The sequence below is a fragment of the Mus pahari genome, chromosome X (assembly GCF_900095145.1).
Source record: "Mus pahari chromosome X, PAHARI_EIJ_v1.1, whole genome shotgun sequence".
NCBI classification, from domain to species: Eukaryota; Metazoa; Chordata; class Mammalia; order Rodentia; family Muridae; genus Mus; species Mus pahari.
Window position 1 is genome coordinate 1709809 of NC_034613.1, and position 12866 is coordinate 1722674.

At 47.9% G+C, this 12866-nt stretch overlaps 1 protein-coding gene across 3 annotated transcripts in view; it reads left to right on the forward strand.

Annotated features, from left to right (window-relative positions):
* Nucleotides 1-1271: 1271 nt before the first annotated feature.
* Nucleotides 1272-12866, forward strand: part of Cacna1f (calcium voltage-gated channel subunit alpha1 F) — a 28744-nt gene continuing 17149 nt past the window's right edge. For 2 of the 3 annotated variants that reach the window (XM_021188025.2, XM_021188026.2), the window contains exons 1-17: nucleotides 1272-1296; nucleotides 3211-3463; nucleotides 4311-4416; nucleotides 4636-4775; nucleotides 5020-5162; nucleotides 5245-5397; nucleotides 5971-6167; nucleotides 6270-6373; nucleotides 8297-8487; nucleotides 8717-8809; nucleotides 8924-9017; nucleotides 9133-9159; nucleotides 9311-9471; nucleotides 10653-10878; nucleotides 11728-11935; nucleotides 12030-12150; nucleotides 12273-12354. In XM_021188025.2, the coding sequence (XP_021043684.1) occupies nucleotides 1272-1296; nucleotides 3211-3463; nucleotides 4311-4416; nucleotides 4636-4775; nucleotides 5020-5162; nucleotides 5245-5397; nucleotides 5971-6167; nucleotides 6270-6373; nucleotides 8297-8487; nucleotides 8717-8809; nucleotides 8924-9017; nucleotides 9133-9159; nucleotides 9311-9471; nucleotides 10653-10878; nucleotides 11728-11935; nucleotides 12030-12150; nucleotides 12273-12354 (2324 nt within the window). Of the gene's footprint in view, nucleotides 1297-3210; nucleotides 3464-4310; nucleotides 4417-4635; nucleotides 4776-5019; nucleotides 5163-5244; nucleotides 5398-5970; nucleotides 6168-6269; nucleotides 6374-8296; nucleotides 8488-8714; nucleotides 8810-8923; nucleotides 9018-9132; nucleotides 9160-9310; nucleotides 9472-10652; nucleotides 10879-11727; nucleotides 11936-12029; nucleotides 12151-12272; nucleotides 12355-12866 lie in introns of all 3 variants that reach the window. The other variant, XM_021188027.2, reaches the window with a different exon arrangement.

Genomic DNA, 12866 nt, shown 5'->3' on the forward strand with positions numbered 1-12866 from the left:
ATATCTACACATGTGCAGCAGAACCACTATCATGCACACACAATAGATAGAAAAAGCAAAGAATTACTAGACCAGGTGTAGTGGCAAATATCTGCACCTGTCTCAAGTGTAGACTGGGCTACAGAAGGAGATAACCTCCTTATGAAACCATGGCTTATTGAACAGTCTATTTTGTCTCTACTATCCAGTAGTGCTAACATTTGTCACAATCACACAGTCACATCACATACTTGACTCCCTCCCCCTCCCCCTCCCCCTCTCCCTCTCCTTCTCTCTCTCATTGTGCTGTCCTGTCTTGGTTTGGTTTGGTTTTGAGACAACAAAATCTTGCAATGTACCCCAGTCTGGCCTCAAAATTATAATAATAATATTTCTCTTTCTCCCAGGTGCTAGGAGTAAAGGCTTGTACTACCACCCCTGACTGTATTCTGTTTTTTGGGTTTTTTTTTTTTAGATTTATTTATTTATTTATTTATTTATTTATTTATTTATTATACATAAGTACACTGTAGCTGTCTTCAGACACTCCAGAAGAGGGTGTCAGATCTTGTTACGAATGGTTGTGAGCCACCATGTGGTTGCTGGGATTTGAACTCAGGACCTTCGGAAGAACAGTCAGTGCTCTTAACCGCTGAGCCATCTCATCAGCCCCTTTATTCTGTTTTTAATTACTGTAAGTTTACGATGAGCCTTGATATCAGATATGGCAAGTCCCCCTGTCTTGTTCTTTTTCAAAATGGATTTGGCTTTTTTGGTTTGGGGGTTTGGGGGGTTTGGGGGGTTGTATTTTTTTTTTTTTGGTCATTTATATCTCAAAGACTGTCAATTCCAAAAAAAATATGCTGAAATTTTGTTTGGTATAATTAATGCAAAATGCCAAGCAGATCACTTTGCGGAAATTTACAGCATCACTAAATGTTACATATTTCTCCATTTTATATCCCTTTGATATTTACTATCTGACTTTTTTTCCTAGAGATATGTATATTAGGTTTTTTCTATGTACCTCAAATGTTATATGCTATTGGAAAATTATACCATTTTTTTTTCTTATTTTGGTTTCTGCCTGCTGGGTGCAGGTATCAATTTACTATACACTTAACCAGTGCCTTTTCCCTTGCCAATCTCAGACCTACAAATATCCCATTTGCTCCCCCTGTTCACCCTCCCAACTGACACTATTTTTCCCCGCCCCATGACCTTAATCTCTCTAAGGCTGGGAGAGGAGAGGGAGGACTGTGTGCAGATGGTCCTTATATCTCCAGAGGAGGATGTCAGAATCTGAAGTCGGGAAAGGTGAGAGAAGCCATCCACCCCTAAAGATCCTTGGAGTCATCCTGGGCTCTGGTCCACCCTCATCCTCTTACCTACCCACTGCCCACCTGGATCCTGGTCCACCTTCATCCTCTCCTACCCACTGCCCACCTGGATCCTGGTCCACCTTCATCCTCTCCTACCCACTGCCCACCTGGATCCTGGTCCCAGAGAAGTCTCTGGGGAACTAGAACTAGAGTATAATCCCCCTCTTCCTGTCCTAGCCTCCCCTTAAAAGCACTTCTTTGCCACCCGATCTCAATGGCACCACAACCTAGCCTATGTGTTATGCTCAATAGCCCCTAACCTTATGCATAGCCTTAGTTCCCAAATGAAACCCAGACTCAATCCTGACCCTAGCACTCACTCCAAATCCAACCTCACACTAAACCTTAATCTAAACCCTGCTAACCAGAAGACAATCCCCTACCTCCACCACATGGGACATTAGAATCCAAACCTCACGATAGCTACAGACCTTATCATGAACTTGAAGGTCATCTAACATCTAGACACCAGTACTGCTATGGAGTGATTTCCCTGGCTGTCCAGAAACAGCACAGACCCTTTTTCAAGTTGTTATTAATTTATCTTATAAATATGTGTATGTGCCTGAGTTTATGTATGAATGTCATGCGTGTTCATTGACAGCAGAGGTAAGAAAAGGTATCAGATCTCCTAGAACTTGAGTTACAGGAGACTTTGAGCTGCCATGTGGGTGCTGTGAATTAAACCCATGTCCTTTGGGAGAGCACTATGAGCTCTTAATCACAGAGCCAATTATTCAGGTTGAGCAGACGCGTTTACAAACACAAAATGAATACATAGCAGGAACATGCAGCTAATGCTGCTGTAAGCTGCGAAGGCTCTAGAGTCAGAATGCCTTAGTTTGACTCTTGATTCAGCCACTTCAGCAAATTATTAACTCTTGCATTTCAATTTCCTCATTTTCATTTTTTTGTTTTGTTTTTTGTTTTTTGCTTTGTTTTTTTTTGTTGTTGTTTTTTTTTTTTTTTTTGAGACAGGGCTTCTCTGTGTAGCCCTGGCTGTCCTGGAACTCACTCTGTAGGCCAGGCTGGCCTTGAACTCAGAAATCCACCTGTCTCTGCCTCCCAAGTGTTGGGATTAAAGGCGTGTGCCACCACCGCCCGGTATCAATTTCCTCATTTTCAAAATCGAAATAATATCACATACTAGACATTCATATGAATATTGACCTCAACTTACTCCTCACAATGTCCTTATAATTCAGGCAACAATTATTATCCTTCCCATTATACAGATAAGAAAACTGAGGCTCAGGTGTAATCCCATAATTTACTCAATGCAATACACAACTTCTAAATAGTAATCACATTTTAATCCAGACGTCTTATTTCCTTCAAAGCTGGGGACCTTAACCAGGTCAGCCTTTTACCCCTCTCAAAAGCTGAAACAAAGCCACAGACAGAATCTTGAAACTACAGGCTGAAAACCCCAATGCAAAAGGCAAATTCTACTCAAAATGTATCCCTCACTTTGTTCCTAATTCCAAGCCCAAGTCATTCAAATACCCAGCTTCAGCCCTAAATAAAACCTCAACCAAACTCCATTCTTGGATATATCAATTGCAAACTCAGACGCAAAATCCACAACTTAAATTTGTCCTGAAGTTGAAATGCACAGCATGCTGATCATATCTAATCAAGTCCTTGACTGCTTTCCTTAGCAAAAATCCCTCTACCCTAAACTTCATTCCAACATTGATTGTCAACCCTCAACCCATAACTCAAGCATCCCCCATCTCCCCATAGCTTTGCATGTTCTTCTCCCATCAAATAGAGGGATGGGACTGGACAAGAAATGGCTATGATTGTCCTATGCCATCCCTTCCCTGACTCCTGTTTCTCCACACAGACACCACCACCCCAGAGCCCAGTCCAGCCAATGGGACTGGCCCTGGCCCTGAATGGGGGCTCTGTCCTGGGCCTCCAACTGTGGAGACTGATACAAGTGGGGCATCAGGCCTGGGGACCCCAAGAAGAAGGACCCAGCACAACAAACACAAGACTGTGGCGGTGGCCAGTGCTCAGAGATCACCTAGAGCGCTCTTCTGCCTCACCCTTACCAATCCCATTCGTCGGTCCTGCATCAGCATTGTAGAGTGGAAGTATCCTGCGAGGCTCAGGGGAAAGGATGAATCACTAGGGTGTAGCAGAGTCGAGAGTCTAGAGTTAAGTCAATCCTGGAGGAAGCCTGAGATTACTAGAGACCAATGATCAAATATTGGGGGGAAAAGATTTCTGGGGTGGGAGTGTAGCTCAGTGGTAAAGTATTTATTTAGTGTATTCGATGCCCTGAGTTCAATCCAAAGCGTTGCAAATTGAGAGAGAGAGAGAGAGAGAGAGAGAGAGAGAGAGAGAGAGAGAGAGAGAGAGATCTAGATCAGGGAGTCCAGAGGAATGAAGGTCACCAAGACCAAGAGTGTAGCACTAAGCTGGCCATGCCTGCATATGTCTATAACTCAGGAAGCTGAGGCAGAACTGAAAATTCAAGGACAGCCTGGGCTACATAGCATGATAGTGTCTTTAAAAAAAAAGTCAAGTTGGGAATGTAGCTCAGTTAGTAGAATGTTTATCTAGCATGCACAGAGCCCTGGGGTTCAATCCTCAGGACCCCATAAACTAGATATGGAGGCACATGCCTGTGAGTCTTTCTCTCAGAGGGTGGAAGCAGAAGGACCAGAAGTTGAAGATCATCAACTACATAGCACAATCTGGAGAGTTGAGACCAGCCTGGGCTACATGAGACTCTTCTCAAAATAATAATAATAATAATAATAATAATAATAATAATGAGGAGGAGGAGGAGGAGCCAAAGTTAAGGCCTTGGTCAGGGCAGGGTTGGGAATGTCCAAACCTTGAAGTGTAGCATTAACTCTAGAGGGAGAGGGCACTAAGGGAATGTGGGTTCTGAATGTCACTCTTTCTGGGTCCTTAACTGTGTGTTCACCTGAGGCCTTTTGATATTCTCATCCTCCTGACAATCTTTGCCAACTGCGTGGCATTGGGGGTATATATCCCCTTCCCTGAGGACGACTCCAACACTGCTAACCACAACCTGGTGAGGTCTACCCCATCCCCGACCAGACTGCAGTTCCCTTTAGAGCTACAGCTAAAACCACCCAGCCAGACCCCACCCCTCCGGGGCCTACCCTACTCCACTCTTGGTCCTGGCAAAAGCAGCCCTAACCTGTGTCTACGAATCACCCACGGGGTCTGACCCTGCCCGGAAATAAGTCCGTGCCTTCAGGCCCCGCCCCCTGCCCTGCCCTGCCCCCAGGAACAGGTAGAATACGTGTTCCTGGTGATTTTCACCGTGGAGACAGTGCTCAAGATCGTGGCCTATGGGCTGGTGCTCCATCCCAGCGCCTATATTCGCAATGGCTGGAACCTACTCGACTTCATCATCGTCGTGGTCGGGTGCGCGTCTGCAAGGGGAGGGGGGCACCCCACCCTAGTTTGCAATCCAATGAATTCTGGGGCTCAAGGAAGCGACTGCTTCAGATAGCCCCTATTCAGCAGCTAAAATCTGGAATATTAACATATTTAAAACCATTTGCGTTTCCAATTATAGGGGGGTTGTGTTTTCCCGAAGAAAAAATAAGGGAAAGGGCGGGAACCAAAGCCCTGACTCTCCCCTCCACGTCCCATGCTCCCCCATCAGGCTGTTCAGCGTGCTGCTGGAGCAAGGACCTGGGCGGCCAGGAGATGCCCCGCATACTGGAGGAAAGCCAGGAGGCTTCGATGTAAAGGCACTGCGGGCATTTAGGGTGTTACGACCACTAAGGCTAGTGTCTGGGGTCCCGAGTAAGTATACGTCCCTCCCCAAGTTGGAGGAGGGGCGTCAGGCTGATGGCGAACGCGCTGAGCCTGCCCCTCCCTGTCACAGGTCTGCACATAGTGCTCAATTCCATCATGAAGGCGCTTGTGCCGCTGCTGCACATTGCCCTGTTGGTGCTCTTCGTCATTATCATTTACGCCATCATCGGACTCGAGCTATTCCTCGGACGAATGCACAAGACGTGCTACTTCCTGGGATCTGGTCAGCCAGCACCCTCTCACAGGACAGGACACGCCCCCTGCCCTCACTTCTGGCTCCCATCTTGCTTCTAGAAAGCCCACTCCGTTCGGGGACTTGGTTGTTAGGCTCTGATTCTAACCTTGTATAGCCAAACCCATCCCTGTATTCAAGACTCCTCCCTAAAATCCCAGAATACAACCCCTCCCTCAGCAATGACTGTGCAGGTATCACAAGACTCCACCCACAGGCTCAGTCGGCTGCATTTAAGACTGCAAACTCCACATATCGCCACGCCCATAGGCATTTATGTAGACCCGAGCCCAAGCCTTTTCTCTACCCTGTTTTCAAGAGACTCATATTCACAAGACTCTTCCCCCAGGTTCATGCACATTCACTCTTCCCAGGCCCATGTTGGAAGGACTCAGCTTCCCAGTGGTTCCAATACTTCCAGGGGGTTGACCCTAGCAGAGGAGCCCAGTATTCCTTTTGCCTTAAAAATATCTAGGGCATTGAAACAAATTCCCTGTAAGGGTAGAGCTTCAGAGTGGCAGTGTGTGACTTGTTTCATAGCCCCAGGCTCCAATTTTCCTGCAGATATGGAGGCAGAGGAGGACCCATCACCTTGTGCATCTTCTGGCTCTGGGCGTTCATGCACACTGAACCATACCGAGTGCCGTGGGCGCTGGCCAGGACCCAACGGTGGCATCACGAACTTCGACAATTTTTTCTTTGCCATGCTAACTGTGTTCCAGTGTATTACCATGGAAGGTTGGACAGATGTCCTCTACTGGGTGAGGTGAACAAGTCCTCACACAGCTTGGAGGCTTCATTTGCCCTTCTTCCCTAGTTCAGATTCTCCTGTCTGCGTGCTATGGAATATGTTCTCTCTCCAGATGCAAGATGCCATGGGATATGAGCTGCCTTGGGTGTACTTTGTGAGCCTTGTCATCTTTGGGTCCTTCTTTGTCCTCAACCTTGTGCTTGGAGTCCTAAGTGGGTAAGAAGCCTGGGTATTCTCCCCTATAATCCTCCCCATCTCACCACCCTTTTTTTTTTTAAAGATTTACTTATCACATGTAAATATACACTGTACACTGTATACACTGTAGCTGACTTCAGCTGCACCAGAAGAGGGGCGTCAGATCTCATTACAGATGGTTGTGAGCCACCATGTGGGATTTGCTGGGATTTGAACTCAGGACCTTTGGAAGAGCAGTCGGTGCTCTTAACCTCTGAGCCATTTCTTCAGCCCCTCACCGCCCTTTTGGGCCACCAAATTCCCAAGCATCTTCCATAAACTCCATCTGAGCTCGGCTTGGCAGCACAACCCTGCAATCCCTGCTACCTGGGAGCCTGAGACAGAAGTATCTCAAGTTTAAGGCTAGCCTGAACAACTTAGTGAGACTCTGCCTCATTTTATTTTCTAAAGTTAAAAAAAATTGAAGTCTGAGCACTTGTCTAGCATTTCTATGGCTCGGGGCTCAATCCCTAGCATCACTAAAATAATCTGATGTGTCCCCTCAGTCATTCAAACTTACACATCTACTGTGTGGCAGGCACTGTTAGAGAAATGAAACAAGAAACATGGAAACCCCTGCATTTTCATAGGAACATACGAATAATAGCAACACATAATAAGTAAATGTGTTCACATCATACACACACACACACACACACACTATGCACTGTGAAGAGAAAATAAAAATAAAGAGGAACAGGGAGATATAGCAATTACAAATACCCACATCTGGGGCTGAGGAAGTGGCTCAGTAAAGAACACTTGCCGAAGCTGGGCTTGGTGGTGCATACCTTTAATCCCAGCATTCAAGATGCAGAAGCAAAGGATCTCCTGTGTTTGAGGCCAGCCTGGTCTACAGAGTGAGTTCCAGGACAGCCAGGGCTACACAGAGAAACCCTGTCTCAGAAAATAAAAACAAAAAAGAGTGCTTGAGGAAGGTTGAGGTTCAGTTCCCAGCACCCACATGACAGGTCACAACCACCTGTAACCTCACTGTTGAAGGAACTGATTCCTTCTTCTGGCCTCTGAGGGCTCCTGAAGGCAACTGATGCACATACTCAGGCAGGCTCACACATACACGTAAATAGCAAATACTTTTTTAAAAAAAAAGAAATAGCTGGGAACATCAAAGCTAAGTGTAGCATTGCACATTTGTAGCCAACATCCAGAGGCAGGAAAGATTGCAAGGTTGGTGAGACCCTGAGCTAGCAATGAGACACTCTCTCAAAAATACGTAATCAAGCCAGGCTTAGAATGTACACCTGTCATCCCAGCACTTAGAAGGCAGAAGCAGGAGAATCACATTGACTACATAACAAGTTCAAGATCAGCCTGGGCTGCCTGGCAAGTTCAAGGTCAGCCTAGAGTATGTGAGACCCTGTCTCACTCTCTCTGTATCTGTCTCTGTCTCTCGATAGATAGATAGATAGATAGATAGATAGATAGATAGATAGATAGATAGATAGATAGATAGAGATATCAATAATAATCAGAACTCAGCAACATGGATTTGTGGGTAAAGATGTTGTTGCCAAGTATGATGACCTAATTTTTAAGACCCAAGACCCACATAATAGCCAGAAAGAACCATCTCCCTTGGATTGTCCTTTGGTCCACAGGCCATGACACCCACTTGCCTCACACATAAATGAGGAGAGAGAGAGACAGACAGACAGACAGACAGACAGACAGACAGAGGCAATTCTTTTAAAAATCAGGAAGGACCTCTTGAGACAGTGTTGATGGTATTCTAAGTCATAGGAACAGCTGGTGCAAAGGCTTGGGAACTAGAATGTCTTTGGCCTATCCAAAGAACAACTAGAAAGCTATTGTGGCTGGGGTAGGAAAGGCAAGGTTACTGGGGGTGACTTCCTTACGTAGTCTGCTCCCCTCTTCCTCCAGGGAGTTCTCCAAGGAGAGAGAGAAGGCAAAAGCCCGAGGTGACTTTCAGAAGCTTCGGGAGAAGCAGCAGCTGGAAGAGGATCTTCGGGGCTACCTAGACTGGATCACACAGGCTGAGGATTTAGACCTTCATGACCCCTCAGTAGACGGCAACGTGGCTTCTCTTGCTGAAGAGGGACGGGCGGGCCATCGTAGGCAACTCAATTCTGGTTCAGCTTCATTCCTAGCCCTGATGTGATTGCCCTCCTGAAATCCAGACCAAGCCTGCAGCCACCCTAGGCTTTGCCCCGAATCTGGCTCAGGACACAGAATCTCAACCCAGATTCAGATACAAAGACTCCAACTAGATCCTTGTCCCTTCGATTTGACCCCTATTCTGTCACCAAGCCACCCTTCTCAGTTACAACTATTCCCCCACAGGGCCACAACTGTCAGAGCTGACCAATAGGAGGCGCGGACGACTGCGATGGTTCAGCCACTCTACTCGCTCCACACACTCCACCAGCAGCCATGGTGAGGACTAAGCCAGCAAGGGGTGGGGCAGAGCTAAGGAGTGTGGACAGAGGGAAAAACCAAAACTGGGACCTAGACTTTGGGTCCTCACCTCTACCGTCACTTTGCCTGCAGCCAGCCTTCCAGCCAGTGACACTGGCTCCATGACAGACACCCCCGGAGAGGAGGATGAAGAGGAGGGGACCATGGCTAGCTGTACACGCTGCCTGTGAGGAATCCCAGCCCTCGATCCCCATTCTTACTTTAGCTTCAAACACCTGACCAGTCATAGCTGCTGAATCCCTCTCGGCTCCTTATGACACCCCCTTCCTGATCATTTCTAGAAACAAGATTATGAAAACCAGGATCTGGTAAGTTGTGAAAGGTTGTGCAACCTTTTTGGCCCCATGAATTTGAGACTAGTCCCCCTCCATGGCCCATGTGGACTTCTGGGCTCCCCAACCTGCACACTGGGCTGGCATAGGCCAATCTCAATGATGTGGTGGGCTCTCCTCTGCCCAGCCGCCACTTCCGCCGAGCCAACCGGGGTCTCCGTGCACGCTGCCGCCGGGCGGTCAAGTCCAACACCTGCTACTGGGCTGTCTTGTTGCTCGTCTTCCTCAACACGTTGACCATAGCTTCAGAGCACCATGGGCAACCTGTGTGGCTCACCCAGACCCAAGGTGAGCTTCTGCCTGCCAGCTCTCTTTTTCATCCCTTGCTCTCTTCACCCCCCAAAAGTTCAAAGGTAGGCTCTCTAGGGAGTCTTTGACCCCAGATACCACCTTCCAATCCAGACGAGTGCAGAAACCTTTTGTTGTTGTTGTTGGTTGTTGTTGGTGGATTTTGTTGTTTGTTTGTTTGTTTTTTGAGACAGGGTTTCTCTGTATAGCCCTGGCTGTCCTGGAACTCACTCTGTAGACCAGGCTGGCCTTGAACTCAGAAATCCACCTGCCTCTGCCTCCCAAGTGCTGGGATTAAAGGCATGCACCACCACCACCCAGCTGAATACAGAAACCTTATCTTGTCCTATCCCACCCTGCAGACCACACTTATGTGCTACCTGCTATGTGCATCAAGCTCTAGTCTCGGTATTGCACATGTCCAAACTCATTCCACTAAAACTTTAAGGTTAAGGGTCCTGATCACCATGCCATTAATGTCAAGCAACTAACCCCAGGATTCAGCTCCTGAGGGTCAGAGCAGGAGGTAGAATCCCGGCTCTTTAACATCATACTGTCTAAACAAGTTAACCCCTCTGTGCCTCAGTTTCCCCATGAGCAAAATGGAGACAAAGATAATTGTCCATGGCATGAAGTGGTTGGGAGGATTAAATGAGCTCAGCTGTAAAATGCTTAGCATAGTGTTTGGCCTCCATCAAGTATCAACTGTTATGATTCCTTATAGTCCTAAACCCAAATTTATTATTGGTCCTGCTCCTAATCCCACTCCAAACCAGTTCAGTCCCAAAGAAACCGTAGGCTTGGAGCTCGGGCTATATCTCAGCAGAAGGGTGCATGTGTGGGGCCCTGGATTCCATTCCCAGAAGCAAAAACATAAGACATAAATATTAAAAAAAACAAATTAAGAAGAATAAATCCTAGATCCTAACTCTACCATGGAGTATGGAGTGTCTTGGACTCACAAAGGGTGACTCTGGCCCCTGCCTCAACTCTACCCTCTGCCCCAGCTCCAAACCTCACTTGCTTTGACCTACAAACTCACTTCAGTTCCTAACCCCAACCAAACCCTAGCCCATACCTGGCCTGCTCCCTGCCACCACCACTACCCCCCAAGATCCTGCCAAAGCTTCTGGCTTCCTAAACAGGTTGCCATGTTACACATACCCCCCATCCCCCAACAGAGTATGCCAACAAAGTTCTGCTCTGCCTCTTCACTGTGGAGATGCTTCTCAAGCTGTACGGCCTGGGCCCCTCTGTCTATGTTGCCTCCTTTTTCAACCGCTTTGACTGCTTTGTGGTCTGTGGAGGCATCCTAGAAACCACTTTGGTGGAGGTGGGGGCCATGCAGCCTCTTGGCATCTCAGTGCTCCGATGTGTGCGTCTCCTCAGGATCTTCAAGGTCACCAGGTGTGTATGCATGGGGCCCACAATGCAACCCCAACTCTACTCCCTTGCTCCAAAGTTAATTCCCTCAGCCTCCTTCTTCGTCCATTTAGCAACCATCCGTTCGTTGAGCACCTACTGCTACATGCTGAACTTTGGGCCCTAGGGAAAGTAAAGAAAGCACAGATTCCTACCCTCATGGAGAGGACAGTCACCAGGAATAATGCCTCCTCCATCTCCATTCCAGTTTCCAACTGACTTTACCTCCCCCCCAAGCCCATCTCCATGCTTATCCCCCATCCCAGCCACAGAACCTCTCTAACCCCAGCCCCAACTCCATCTTATCCACAGGTCCACTCTCTAATCCCAAGCCCAACCCAATCTCCCACCTCAGCCCCAGCCCTAGCGCCATCACTGGGCACCAACCATAATGCCATTCCCAACTCTCTGATGCATCATCCTACTCCTGGCCAACCACCTTTCTCCGACTGCAACCCCATTTTGTTCTCCCGAACCCCAAACTCCTCTGCATCCCCTTTCCTAGACCAAACCTTGAATCATAACCTTCCCCCAACTCCTCCAACCCCAAATCACCAAGGCCCCACGCCTAATTCATCCTAGTCCCAACATGAAACCCAATTCTATTGACGCCTCCCCACTAATTTCACCTCCCACCACACCCTGGGTGCCAACTCTAACTCCAAACTTAGCAATCCTCTCCTTTCCTATTCTTATCACACTTCAGTTCCAAAAACCACTTCCAACCTTGGCACCACAGCCTCTTTTAACCCCTTCTGCCCCAGTGTACCCCAAACGGGAGGCCTGCCTGATCCCTGACTCCTGTTAACCCTGCACTTTCTCTTTCTGTGGCAGGCACTGGGCATCCCTGAGCAACTTGGTGGCATCCTTGCTCAATTCCATGAAGTCCATCGCCTCCTTGCTGCTTCTCCTCTTTCTCTTTATCATCATCTTCTCCCTGCTTGGCATGCAGCTGTTTGGGGGCAAGTTCAACTTTGACCAGACCCACACCAAGAGGAGCACCTTCGATACCTTCCCCCAAGCCCTCCTCACTGTCTTCCAGGTATGGCCTGGACACCCTGAGATGTGTACATGTGTTGGCAGGGCCTGGAGTTATAGAGGGTCCCAAGAACTTTTGGGTGATCTCCTACCCCCAGATCCTGACTGGTGAGGATTGGAATGTGGTCATGTATGATGGTATCATGGCCTATGGTGGGCCCTTCTTCCCAGGGATGCTGGTGTGTGTTTATTTCATCATCCTCTTCATCTGCGGCAACTGTATCCTCAGAGCTTTTAAGGAATGGATAGAGCGTGGTGAAGGCAGACAGGGTGAGGGTGTGGGCCCAGGGAAGCACACAGGCAGGCCACTTCTTCACCTTTGCAACCTGAGCTCACTCCAGACATCCTGCTGAACGTGTTTCTTGCCATTGCTGTGGATAACCTAGCCAGCGGGGATGCAGGCACTGCCAAAGACAAGGGCAGGTGAGCTCTGGCTTCATCCCAAGACTTCCTTTCCCTAAGATCTCTGATGTGGATCTCACAAACACACATCCCATGGGACTTTTTATGCTGGAAAGCCCAGATACAGTCCTCAGTAATTCATTTGCTCAACACATATTCATTGAGTACATGCTTTATGCTAGGCCCTGCTGGAAATACTAAGGAGACAGCATGGGTTGACATGCTGTCAGCAGCCAGACATGGCATGCCAGTGTGACAGCAGACAGAGTCCTTGCTGTTTGTGGTAGAGGAATGCAAGCAAAATTCAAGAACAGCGACATGTAACTTCAAGAATATGTTAGTCGGCCAGGTGCGGTAGCGCATACCTTTAATGCAGGCTCTCAGACGCAGGTTTATCTCTTTGAGTTAGAGGCCCTCCTGGCCTACGTAGTGAGTTCCAGTCCTATCACAGACTTTCTCAAAAAAATATGTGTTAATAATAAGTAGTGAGGGCCGGGCATGGTAGCGCACACCTTTAATCCCAGCACTTGGGA